The 13,838-nt window shown below is 40.1% G+C and overlaps 1 protein-coding gene across 1 annotated transcript in view; it reads right to left on the bottom strand.

Annotated features, from left to right (window-relative positions):
- LOC141564870 (RCC1 and BTB domain-containing protein 2-like) overlaps positions 1-8,103 on the bottom strand; it is a 75,888-nt gene extending 67,785 nt beyond the window's left edge. Inside the window, 2 exon segments of the mRNA XM_074307715.1 lie at positions 7,606-7,692; positions 7,891-8,103. Of these exon segments, the coding sequence (XP_074163816.1) occupies positions 7,606-7,692; positions 7,891-7,947 (144 nt within the window). The 5' untranslated portion in view covers positions 7,948-8,103.
- Positions 8,104-13,838: the final 5,735 nt, after the last annotated feature.

The following is a 13,838-nucleotide window of genomic DNA, read 5'->3' on the forward strand; positions in this document are numbered from 1 at the left end:
CCAGATCTATATATCCAGAATTAATTTCCCTACTGAGTTTTACTCCCAGGATCACTAAAATCCTCTAGGAAATTTCAAACTGGATGTCCCTCAGGCATTTCTAACCCCAAACAAATCCAAACAGAAGTCATTCTCTTTCCCCTAAAACTGTCCTCCTTAATTTTCCATTATTATTGATGGCACTATCATCCTTGAAGCCACTCAGGTTCATAACCTCAGTGTTGAGTGATCTCACTTGCACTCACCCCATATATTCAATCTGTTATCAGTTCTTGTCAGTTTTACCTCCACAATGCCTCTTGTATAGATCCCTGTTCCTATTCTCACAGTCATCACCCTAGTACATACAGGCTCTCATCACCTCTCACCTAATAGAATTGCTCTCACTGCCTCAAGCCTCGACACACATTAATCCATCATTGATTCAGGTATCAGCGATTTCCTAAAACACAGGTCTAACCCCGTCATCTTCCCCTGTCTCCCAAACAAAATTAATCTCAGAGATGCTCTATTACCTCCAAGTCAAATATAAAAAATCCCTCATTTAGGAGCACTGTGGGCAGCTGTGTGTTTGCCACTTTTGGTATAATAGAGTGTTGCATTTGTAGTGAGAAAAACCTGCATTCAAAATCTGGCTTCAAGCCTTTTACAATATGGTTCCTTCCTGATTTTGTGATTTTCTTACATTTTATTCCCCTTCAAATATTCTATAATTGATAGATTGGTAGGTAGGTAGACAGAGAGGCTGATAGATCATTTATTAAATGCTAGCCATAAGCTAGGTTCAGCAGAAAGGGCTAGGGATAGATATAGTCGTTGGCCCTCAAGAATTCTAAATTCTAGTAAGGTCCCCGAGGGAAGGCCACCTAAAAGCAGAAAAGGGGGGAGAGTTGTGAAGTAGCCTAACTAAGGAACAGGAAGGGCAATGGAAGGGAAGCCTGGGTCCCTAAAGGATAAGACAAGAGTTACTCTATCAGAGCAGAGGGAACCAGAGAGGGGTGGAGACCAGGTTATCATTTGAGAGGAGGGAGAGGCAGAGCAAGTGGATCCAGCTGCTCTTTAATATTCCATCTCCAGACAATGCATTTGCCCTAGTACTTCCCTCCTTAATTGATTTCCAGCTTCCTGGCTTCCTTCAAGATTCAGCTTAAGTCCCATCATGTTCAGGATTCCCCATTCTCTTCCATTCTTAGCCCTTTCCCTCTAAGATTATCTTCCATATATATCTTCTGTACGTACACAAGATGGTATAATGTCTCTCCATTATAATTCAAGGTTCCTGAAACCACATTTTTGCTTTCTTTTGTATCCCTGGTATTTAGCATAGTGACCAGCAAGGTTAAATGACTTGCCTAATGGTGGAAGCAAGGTCTTCCTGGCTTTAGACCAACTTCACAAAGGCAAGCTCTCAAAAATAGAAGGAGATGTTATTCCCACTTTGCAGATAAAGAAGGTCAAGCTCAGAGAATTAAGTGACTTAGTAAGCAGTGAGTGGATTAAGCCAGATTTTGAATACAGGTTTTTCTCACTACAAATGCAACACACTATTATACCAAAAGTGGCAAACACACAGCTGCCCACAGTGCTCCTAAATGAGGGATAAGCCAGGTTAAAATGTTATTGGGAAATATTTGCTAAAATAGATAAAAATGGAACAAACATATTGTTACATTTCAAAACTAATTCAATATGCAGCCTGCAGAGATCCTTATTTATGGTTTAATGGCTCCTGTTTATACTTAAGTTTGACACCAATGTATTACATCACACTGCCTTTAAAGGTTCGTAGTATGAACAAGGCAACTAATTAGAGTCTTTTCTGACATTGACATAAAACCATCAGCAATACCATCATCAAATTCTAAAGGTAAAAGAAAATAGGGCAAGCATGTTGTAGTAAAGAGAGCAATACTTGAAGCCATAAAGTCCTGACTTTGACTACGTGACTCAGGGTAAATTAATGACCTTCTCATTGTTCGTGGCAATTTTACAAGACTATAAAGTTGTACAGAAAGTGTCCACTCACTGATTGAAGGGATTTCTTCACTTTCAAGTTCCCTACAGCAATGAAATCACAGAGCTATTCTTATCCTTGCAAGAAAATAAGATGAAATGCAACCAAACTTTGAACCAGCTCAAAAGAACCTAGAATTCAGGTTCCACTTTTAAAATCTCCCAATTCCTTTTGGAAAGTATAGAACTTGGAGAGAAGCTCTAAATATAAGGAAAACAGAGATATTGTGGGATAAAGGGAAAAGATACAACAATGACCTAATATCAGATGAGACCCCTACAAAAAAGAGGGGCAATCTATAACAGGATACTTTGTTCAAGAGAAAATTTGAATACTGTAAGAGAAGCAGACAGAATAAACTTTGGCAGCCTTCAATGAGATGAGTAAGTCAAAAGTTAGCCTTGAAAGATAAGCTATAAATGGAAGATAACCAGAAGAGCTCAAAATTGTGATAAGGTAGGAGGAAAGCCATTCTTCCCTTGAGCAAGCCTCCAACTCCTTCTTTTCCCAAGCAAAGGGGGAAGGGTTAAGATTTTAACCCACAATAGTAAGAGACCCCCCCTCACTTGAATGACAGGACATAGCCAAAAGATTTAATGGGGTTTGTAATCTCCAGTTTGCTGAAAGCTAGAGGGGCAGGATGATTCTCTCCCCAGGGAATGCATCCCATTAAGCCCCAGATAATACACAGCTAGAACAAAGTCACCAGCTCACCTCTAACTCACAGCAGTACCTTGGGTATATAACTTTAGGTCGAAAAATAAGAGAAACCGGGATTGGAAGGGGTTCTCCTGTCTTTCTGGGATAGTTGGGGCTTTGGTGGGATAATTCAGACACCAGGCTCAAACTTGCCAAACGGCAGCAACACACTGATATACTCCCTGGGGAAGGCTGGTATAGTTGGCTTCCAGCCTGTCAGTCACAATAGAACAAGGGCTTCTGGAATCTCAGTACCTCTCCAGGGTGCTAGGATTGTTTAGTTCACTAAACAATTTGTCTGACCTTCCTCTGACTGATGAGATTCCCTTAATGTGACCATGTGCTCCAGATTTGGAAGACTTCCCTTTTTCAAATCTCCTTTGTGTTTTAGGGAAAATTGACCACTGGAAGAAGTTTACTACCTAACTTCAGCCAGAACAGCATTAAAATTTACAACATTAGTAAGGTTCCTAAATGCAACAGATCTTTGCTGAATAATTTGCATATTCATTCATTTTCTAAATATTGACTACCTCCTATTTGTTAGGTAGCCTTTGGTTGTATTTACTAGATTAGTGAAATATATATCTATTTCAATATGATATACATATATGTAAATATGTTGTGATATGGGAGCCACCTGCCAGTGGCTGCTGGAGGTCTAACGCAGATCTATAGAATGGATCTCTTCATGTGCGAGTGTTGTGGGCTTAGCCCCTTTAAGATTCCTTGTCTGATCTACCTTTGGGACAAGATATTCCTAGGGGAAAAGATCCGTATCTGAGCCAGTTTGGGCTGTACCCAGCCCCCCGTTGGTTTGGGTTTTCAGCCCCCTTTGATACAAGATCTGGTCAAACTAGTTTGGGCTTGTACCCAGCCCCCCCACCAGATCTGAGCTGGCTTGGATAAAGCCAGCCAAAAATCTGGCCTTCAAGGAATTAACCTGAGCTCTGCCCATTGCTTCTTCAAGTAGATAAAAACAGCAAAGCTAGAATCATCTTTGGTCAGAGATTTGAAAGATGCCAGCCAAGATGCTTGCATCAGAGATTCTCTGTCACCGCCGCCCTTTGGGATGTATCTTCCTCTATTTAATGTCTTTTACTAACCAGACCTTAACCTTGCTTCCAAACCTGGCAATAAACATCTTTTACCCATCTAGGTTTTCGGCCTGTAAATTCATTTACAGGAGACTCTCGCCGCCACTAGACCTGATTTAACTTTGTATCCTTGCGCCGAATCCTAAGGGGGTTGCAGGGGAGCTCCATGTGACTCCCTGTACCCCGAATCCCGCCACTAGACCTCAGTTAATCCTATTGAGGTATATATCTCATCATCAGTTTTTTACCTCATCATTTTGAGGTTCCCAAATATCTCATCAAGAGGAGGAGGATGATACAAGGAGACTGAGAGGCAGTTGCCTTTATATGTGTGTGCAGTGTTACAATATAATCATAACCTAGCCTTCTTTCTTAAACACGAAGTACTAGCACTTTTTCCCACTAAAAATCTTGGACAACATGTACTTATTAGGTGACCCTTTATTTAAGATTAAAGACATGTTAAAGATACATTCCAATACTGAATTAACATGGAAAAATACTATCATACTTTCAAACTCCTGGACACAAGATTTTCACATTAATGGTTTAACCATGTGAACTAGACACCTGCTCTTTCTGACTAATGAATGCTAACAGGATCATGGCAGTCTTACAGCCAAGGAAATTGACTCTCCCTTGCAGAAATGGCAAGATAACTACTCTTCTGAAGTCAGTCTCATGTGGCAGTCTATTTTCAGCCTCTAAAACTAACTCTTGCTGTCAGCAACTTTGCTAACTCCCTTCCTGGTATCAAATCTCCCCTTTCCTGGATTCTTTAATGATTTGTAGTCATGAAACTCCAGTAAAACCTAGTGAGTTAAAATATATATATCTGGGGCCATTTTAATTTTAGAGAGGTGATGAAATAAAAAACAGACCATATTCTTCTGAGGGATGTGAACAAACGGGTCTATATGTCCTCTAACCTGATTGATGTAGACCAATAGTTTTTTAATATTTGAGAAACCCAACTGATGTGACAAATACAATTTACTGCCAAAATTTTTCATTCTGTTAGAATATTCCAATCTAAGCAGCCTTAATTATGAATTGAATTATGGCTTGGTACATAGCTCCTCTGCTTCTATCTATGGATGACACTTTTAAAAGAAATTTATAAATATCAATAAAACACCAATATCAAGACAAGTAATGATTAGTTCTTCCCCTATTGAATTTCAAATCTAGTGAAGTTTTTTCTCCTTCTATATATAAACCTCACTAGTTACCCAAATATTTGTAATGTCCAAAACGTACATTTAAAAGTAATCTGAAAGAGAAGGAAATAATCTCTACCATTATTCAAGTTAGTATTTAAAGTGCAGCAGTTTGTTTCCAATAGTTTATTCTGAGAATTTATAAAGAACTGCAGGTTTAGAACTAGAAGAGACTTTGGAGATAATCTAGTCCAGGGGTTCTTAAACTTCGGCCTGCTGAGGACCTTTATGCAGCCCAACGGGTTATAGCAAATGGGCTGAGGATCGGAGACAATGTGAGTTTTTGTTTTTACTATAGTCCACCCCTCCAACAGTCTGAGGGCCGGTGAACTGGCCCCCTATTTAAAAAGTTTGAGGACCACTGATCTAGTCTAATCCGTTCATTTTTTTTTTCAAATGAGTAAACTGAATTTATGGGAGTTAAGTGACTTTCAAAGTCAGATGGGTTTCAGCAGTAAAGCCTGAGATCTTAATCCAAGTCCATTTGACTCCAGATCCAATATGCTTTTTCATTTCAAATATGCCATCCCTGCTTTCTGTATAAGTCAACTAGTTACCCAGTCCTTTCCAATTCATTGTATGAGCCAAAGCTGAATTATTACACCCTGAATAACTGGAGTTCTAGTATCTAAAAATCCATGCTATGGATAGCAGTGACAGTTGCTACAGTAGGCCTGGTAAGCCCTTCTCTAGCTTCTATCCTCCAGGAAAAAATTACTGAAGCATGAGAACATTTTCCATGAATTACAGAGCACGGCATTTAGTTTTAAAAACCACTTCCCATGATGCTCAGGTATCTTCCTTCTAATGTGCAAAATCTTTTCTTTCTTACTTAGGGTATTGAGCCTAAACTATTATTTCAAATATTTTCACTTCAAATGTTTCATAAAACATTTTTACTTCAAAATTTTTCACAAATGTTTGGAGGGGGCTTGCTTTGCCACCTTCAAAAGGTGAGAACTGACATCACACAGCTGAAACTCAAGACTTTAGAATCAGAGATGTATTTAACTTTTATTCTTTATCAAGAAATATGATTTCTGAGTAGGATATTCTGAGTATTACATTGTACTATATAGAGTAAAATTAAATTATATAATTCCACTACACATCATTCTATACCTTCCCTACTAAGAATAAAGTAAAGAAGTAGCTCTAGATTGCAAATAGTGCTCCAGGGTATTGCTGCCCTAGTACAAGAGGTACTATTTACAACAAATTAAATTAAGATTTACATAAATTATTCTGCTCAAAGGATAGCTCAATTACAAAGACACAATAAAATTACATGTAATAAAGTTGTAATACTTTTCATAGTATTACATATAAAATTACATGTAATAAAGTTGTAATATACTTTTCATAGTATTACATATAAAATTACATGTAATAAAGTTGCAACATACTTTTCATGATATTACATATAAAATTACATGTAATAAAATTGTAATAATGTAATAACATTGAAGTTTTAAGAAAAAGAAAAGCCTTTTGTATTACTAAAGTTAATAAGATTTGCATTACAATGTAGCTTCAAAACAGTTCAAGATTACAAACTTGCACTCCAATTGGAACAGCATTCTAACTTTTAAAGAAAATTTTGCAAACAACAAAAGCCGCAGTTCATTTACTGAACCCATCCCCAAAACTGGCCGGGCAAGCAAGGGGCAGGCCCCTGGAAAGTTTGCAGACGTGAAGTTCTGCACTTCCAGGCCGAGTGGGATAGCAGAAAACATTTGACATCCTAGGTTTTCTCTCTGCACAGTTTCAAATCAGTTTTTAGTAGCTTGTTCTTACTATTCCCCTAATGTCACTGGATGCCAGAACCAATGGAAGAAGTATTTAGAAAGCACAGCAAAGAGCAAATACGGCACGCGGGTACAGTTCTAAACCGAAGACGTGTAAACAAGGAGGGGAGGCGGGAGCGGGGGGAAGGGAGAAAAGAATGTTGGGGGGGGGAACGGAGGCACTGACCTGAACTTGAACAGAGCTCGAGGTTGGAGAAAGGAAAACATAGGGACATGCCGGGGGGTAGGAAGCAGGCGGGGGAGGGGCGGAACCCCACGTCAATCTCCCTATTCTTAGACGTTAAGTAAGCCCCAAAGCCAATCCCGTCCCAGATCAGCCTAGACTCCGCCCCTCTGGGGGAAGCAGTGGAAGATCAAGGAGATTCCCGGCGTCCGCACCCACGTCCCGCCCCGCCCCGCCCCCATCCCGGTCCCTGGAGTTTCATGGCGATTGGCACCGCAGTGACGCGCGTGCGCGCGCGTCCCCTCCCATCGAGCGGGCTCGCGCACGCCGGCGGCGACGTTCCCCGGCCCGCTAGCCAAGCTGCCTTTAGTGCGGACCGGACGGGTAGCGCGGGGCCGGCAGGGGCCAGCGCGGTCGCGGCGGAGTGGGTCTTGTCGTCTCTTCTACGTCGCCGCCGCCGCCTCAGCTCGGCGGGACTGGGCTCGCGCCCCTGAAAAAAGGATGGAGGGGAGGACCAGCACCGCCTTCCCCGCCTCCATAAAGGAGCCCCGATCAGCGTCCACGCTGGCCTGCCCCACCCCCGTCCCGGCCCCGCGCTTCTTACCTTCCCGGGACGCGTCCTGTCCTGCCCGGAGTTGGCGCCTCCCCTTGTTCTTGCCCCGGCTCTCGGCGGGAGGGGCGCCTCAGATTCCTAAGGAGGGGAGGGGAAATGGGCCTCCCGCTATGAGGGCACAGGAGCCTCCCCGCCCCCCTCCTCCTCTTTCCCCCTCCTCTTACCCTTCCCCCCGGCTACTTCTCAGCCCAGAAAGAAAGGAGCCAGTGGGGCGGGGAGCGCGCTCCGGTCCCGGGTACCCAGCTCAGCCCTGAGCGCCCCGAGTCTTCCCCCCACCTTTAGAAAACTGGGGTCGTGAGCTGCTGCTGGTCCTCGAAGATCTGAACCCAGCATCTGCTGTCCCGGTGCAGGAAAGGAGGGCGAGAGCGGAGTGGAAGTGGAGGACTTTTCTCCAGACTCCTTCCCGCCTCTTCTTCCCCCCTCTCCTTCCCCCCTCTCCTCCCCGAAAGCACACGCACCTTCCCACTTCGGGATCGGTGGCGCCCCCTTTCTCCAAGAGCTGAGGTCATTCCCGCTGGACTTTTCCTCCTGCTTTTAGTACATTGCTCGGATGCTGGAGCAGCTGGCCGGCCCATATCTGTATTGGGCCTAGGGAAAGAGCACGAGGAAGCAGCGCCCGCATCGGGGAACTCCGTGGCCCGAGCTGCGTGGGAACGGCGGCTGTGGGGGTTGTGCTTTTAACTTTAATAGGGTCACCCTTCTTTCACTGTCCCAGCGATCTCAGCCCCCGGACTTTATGATTTGTTCTATAAAGTAGGCTTGTAGCTGGTGCTTTTATGCTTCTTAAAAGACTATAGCCCAAGGTCAAAAGACAAACCGAGATTACAGTTCTCTAGGTCTGGAGCCAGGAAGACTTCTATGTGACCCTGTCTGCCTCAGTTTGATCACGTGTAAAATCATTTGGAGAAGGAAATAGCAAACTCCATTAACTCCAAGAAGATGCCAAATGGGGTCTCAGAGTCGGATGTAACTGAAAAACCACTGCACAGATAAGCCTGGTGTTGTTAGCTCTATAGTTGAAGATAGTTTTTGTAACCCTCCAAATTGCCCGCTTGGGTTTTTATGAATACTTGTATCATTATCATGGGGGAAAAGGAGGAATGCATTTTATGTGTTTCCACAGCAGGGTACTCCCCAAAAGTTAGAGGTCCTCCCTTAAACTTTGAGTGTAATTTGGAAGTTGTTATGGGCTTTACTGTTAGGTGTGTAGTAAAAGGAGAGGCACATCCAAAATACTTGAAGCAGTTAGGAAATTGGAAGAAATTAGAAGAAGGAAAGCTCAAAAATGTTGGTACTGCATCCCCAACAGTGGCTAACTAATGGTTGTCTAGTTTGGGCAAATTTACTTTTGAAATTACTTTGAGGAATAACTTTGAGATTTAGTTCCTTATACTTGTTATTTTGGATCCTTGATTTCATTGCTAGGTCCCCTCCACTGAAGTTTGCCATAACTCACCTTTCCTCTGGAGCATAAATTAGGAATTCTGTCTACCAGAGCAGAATATGAAGATAAAGTGACGAAGTTTCTGGTCTTTCTTTTTTCAAACTTTTCTTGTTCTGGAGTCCCTCAATTGCTTCTAATACTTTAGATGTACCTCTGCTTACTGTATACCCAATAGGCCTGTAACAACTTTCAAAACTACATTAAAAGAGTGAGTCTTATCTTAAAACAAAAAACATTTTTGTGTACTAATACATAAAATGCATACCCCTTTCCCTGTCCCTCATAGTAGCTACATACACATAGATTTGACTGCAGGAGCACTTGTACTGGCAGTTTTAGAGTTTTCCTAAGGCTCTAAGAGATAAAATAACTTAATTAGGGTCCAGTCCAGCCCCTTACCCCACACAGGAGTTATCATGGTTAGTTAATTGGCTTTGTAGCACAAATTAGCTCCAGTGAATTTGGATTATAAACCACTTGACCCAAGATTTAATAATATGGATAAATTAGGTTTAGATATAAGATTTATAATTGGTAAGGACTATATAAATCATCTAATCCATCCCAGAGAACTCTGACTTCCCCAAAATAACTGGTTGGAAATCAAACCCAAGTACTTTAATTCCAAGCCCACTTCCTTTTTTTTTTTTTTTTTTTTTTTTTTTAAATACCTCTCATAAGAAAATCCCAGCATTGCCCAGCTTTCCTCAAGCTAGTTTCAATCAACTTTTCTTTTCCATAGAGAAAAACAAAAAGTCTCATCTGGCTTTTATCATTAAATATTTCTTTTTTAATCATACTAACCATTGTAGGCCCCTTTGAGGATGCAGTTGGGGTTAAAAATGCATGGCTTCTTGTCTGATTTGGATGATCTTTTGTTTAAAGAGGTTTACACTTCATCTTTAAGAATTTAGTCCAAACTCATTTGCCTGACATTTAAGGTCCTTTAAATTTTGACTTCTTTACCCTTTCAGTCCTTATCTCAAAATATCCCTTATTTATATAAGCTTTGTGAATCTTTAGGACTACTTGGTTCCTGGAAAATATTTGCATGTCTCCTATCTCCATACTTTTGTATTGTTTCCTAAACTTGGAAAGGAAGTGTGGCATGTTGGAGCACTGGGTTTGGGGTCAGAACCTACATTTTAATTCTGAGTAGCTTACTGGCAAGTAAGCTTTCTTTGCCCTTTCTGGCTCTTAAATTTCTTTATCTGCAAAATTATGGACTAGATGAGATCCCTTTTGGTTCTAAATACTAGAGTCCTTTAAGTAAATATCTTGCCCTCTTCCTTTTTCATATATTGAATTCCTAGAAACCCTTAAAATTCCAGCTCAAATATTAGCTCTTCCTTGCATAATTTTGATAATGTCTTATCAACTAAGACCTTAATCTTGTCCTAAGCTTTTATACTGGTCATATCCTTTACCTAAAATGCATTCCTTCCTAATTTATCCCTCTTAGAATTTCTTGTTTCCTTCAGAACTCTGCTCAAATACCATCTTCTGTCTGAGGCTTCTTCACTTCCACAGCTGCCTAAGGCCTTCCTTCCCAAAAATGTATCTTGTATTTGTGTAGGTATGTATGTATATGTATACTCACATATCTTATGCCAATAGACTAAGCTCCTAAAGGGCAGAAACTTTCGTTTTTTCCTTGTATTCTCAGTGTGTAGCATAGATCCTTGAACAAATTTAATAAATTTCAGTTGATTATCTAATGTGTATATTAAGAAATGCCTAAGAGTGATTTGTATCCAGAACACACTTGATAGTTGCTGAATGAAGACACACACACCCCATTTTATTCCTTGCTTGTTAATCAAAAAGTCATTAAAGTTATCACTTTCTATGCTTTTCAAGGAAGATTGTATGAATTGACATATTCCTGGGAAACACCTTGTTTGAAAAAGCTTATGTCTAGCAAATCACTTTTTAATAGTCAACCAACAAGAAGAATAAGGATATATTCTATTTATTACAACTTTTAGCTAATTCTGTGTTTATCAATAGTGCCTTTTATTCTGTATGTAGGTTAAACTTACGTTTTAAAATGGAGAAGTAGACTCAGGAAGTGATATCTTGATATTTTTAGTGGTCTGGTTATGGTTTTGTTTTTATCTCAGGGAGGCAAGGTAATAATATTAGCCTTTTCCCCAGTATTTGGTATTCCTTCAATTAGCTTAAGGAATGCTCTTAAAATTGTCATTTCCAGCTCAAGTTTTGAAACAAATTTTTATCTAGTTTACTTGTTCATTTCACCTTATTTTAGTTTCCTCATCCCCTTTGAAGATAGTAATATTAGAATCAAATATGTTGGCCCTACTGTTTTTAAAGGAGGAAATTTTATTATGTAAATCTTTATATCAAGTGGAGACAACAGGGAGGAAGATGTCGGTTCACTCTAAAGAAGAGTCTTCTTTCAATTAGTATAACCCATAAATGGAGTGGGCTACTTTAAATGGAATGAATTTTCTGTCACTGAAAGTTCTATCTCATTTGAATGAATCAAGACTTGAGTGAATAAGAAACTCACCAGTTCCAAAGGACCACTGGCAGAATTCCTAATCCAAGGATGTTTAACACTCTCCAAATCAAAAACATCAGGAATAGACTCCACCTTTAGATCTGGCCATAGTTTTTGTTTTTTTTAATAGTTTTTATTTACCAGATATATGCATGGGTAATTTTACAACATTGACAATTGCCAAACCTTTTGTTCTAATTTTCCCCTCCCCCCCAGATGGCAGGTCAACCAATACATGTTAAATATGTTAGAGTATAAATTAAATACAATATATGTATACATGACCAAACAGTTGTTTTGCTGAACAAAAAGAATCGGACTTTGAAATAGTGTACAATTAGCCTGTGAAGGAAATCCAAAATGCAAGTGGACAAAAATAGAGGGATTGGGAATTCTATGTAGTGGTTCATAGTCATCTCCCAGAGTTCTTTTGCTGGGTGTAGCTGGTTCAGTTCATTATTGCTCTGTTGGAACTGATTTGGTTCATCTCATTGTTGAAAATGGCCACATCCATCAGAATTGATCATTATATAGTATTGTTGTTGAAGTATACAACAATCTCCTGGTCCTGCTCATTTCACTCAGCATCAGTTCATGTAAGTCTCTCCAGGCCTTTCTGAAATCATCCTATTGGTCATTTCTTATAGAACAATTGTATTCTATAACATTCATATACCACAATTTATTCAGCCATTCTCCAATTGATGGGCATCCACGTAGTTTCCAGTTTCTGGCCACTACAAAGAGGCTAGCCATACTTTTTTGAGCTATTCTTGTATCATCTGGCTCTTGCATATCTCAAACTGGGTATCCAATAGTATCTCAAAATCAAATCTACAATGGAACTCACACTCCCAAAATTTTGTTTCTCTTCTAAACTTCCATATTGTTATTAAGAGCACCACCATCTTCCCAGTTAATCAGGTAGACATATAAGTTGTCAAAACAATTTTGATATAGTTGTTTGGAAATAACAGAGTTGGAAAGCAGTCTTAGAAGCTTCAGATTTAGACCAACATCTTGCACTGTATACAGTGAGAATCTGCAAACATATATGATTTAGTTATAAGTAGTTAGGTAGTACAGAGGATAGAATGTTAGATTTGTATTGTCAGGAAAACCTGAGTTTAAACACAGCCTCAGACATTAGCTAAAAATGATCCTTTTAATTCCACAGAATTGAAATTTTTGCACAAACAAAATGAAGAATTAGGAGGAAAGGTACAAACTGGTGGGTGAGGGGGGATAATTATAACTGATTTTGTTAAGGGATAAAGTCAATTCTCAGAGAACCTCCACAGCTGTGAATCATAACATCTGAAGGAGTTGCAAGGTAGCCTTTGCTGACACAGGTGTTGAGGACTGGGAATGAGATAAATTGGAGGCAGAGGGAAGAGGAGAAAGGTCAGAGAATGCAACAGCTCAGTCAAAGAGATTAGAGAACAGCAACTGCCTCTCAGTCTCCTTGCCTCATCCTTTCACACAAGGAGATCCATTCTGCAGGTCTGGGTTGGATCTCCAGCAGCCAGTCAGGTGGCTCCCAGTAGCACAACAAGATTTCACCAAACTATATAAGAAACCAATTCAAATATGTAAAAATAAGACCTATTTACCAATAAATAAATGGTCAAAAGATTTAAACAAGCATTTCTTTAAAAAAATGTTAACTATCAATAATGATATGAAAAAAAGTTCTAAATTGCTAAAATAATAGAAATGCAAATTAAAACCATCAGATTGGCAGTAATGACCAAAAGGGGAAATGATGGTGTTGGAAAAAAATGTGGTCTTAGAAAGATGCCCAGGGCCTTGAGGGATTACAAATGACTTGCCCTAAATCACATAGCAAATGTGTCAGATAGAACTGAAAGCCATCCAAGGCCAGCTCTCAGCTATACTACAGCTGCCTCTTTTTAAACATAACTAAAAAAGATTACTTAACAGAAGTTCAAAAGGAACTGGGAGGAAACAGCTAGCTGGCTCATAAAATTGGAGTTTAGGAAGACCTGCATTCAAATCCAACTTCAGACACTAGCTGTGTTGACCTGTTTGCCTCAGTTTCCTTGGCTTGTTAAATGGGATTGATAGTGGCATTTACCTTTCAGCATTGGTGTGAGGATCAAAAGAGATAACAATTATAATGTGCTTAGTGCAGTGCCTGTAGCTGTGATCATTGTTTATTATTACTATTTTTACAATGTGAGAGAGCACAAAATAATAGAAAGTTTGTAAGAGGTCTTCTGGAGCTTTTGAGAG

The sequence above is a fragment of the Sminthopsis crassicaudata genome, chromosome 3 (genome assembly GCF_048593235.1).
Source record: "Sminthopsis crassicaudata isolate SCR6 chromosome 3, ASM4859323v1, whole genome shotgun sequence".
In the NCBI taxonomy this organism is placed as follows: Eukaryota; Metazoa; Chordata; class Mammalia; order Dasyuromorphia; family Dasyuridae; genus Sminthopsis; species Sminthopsis crassicaudata.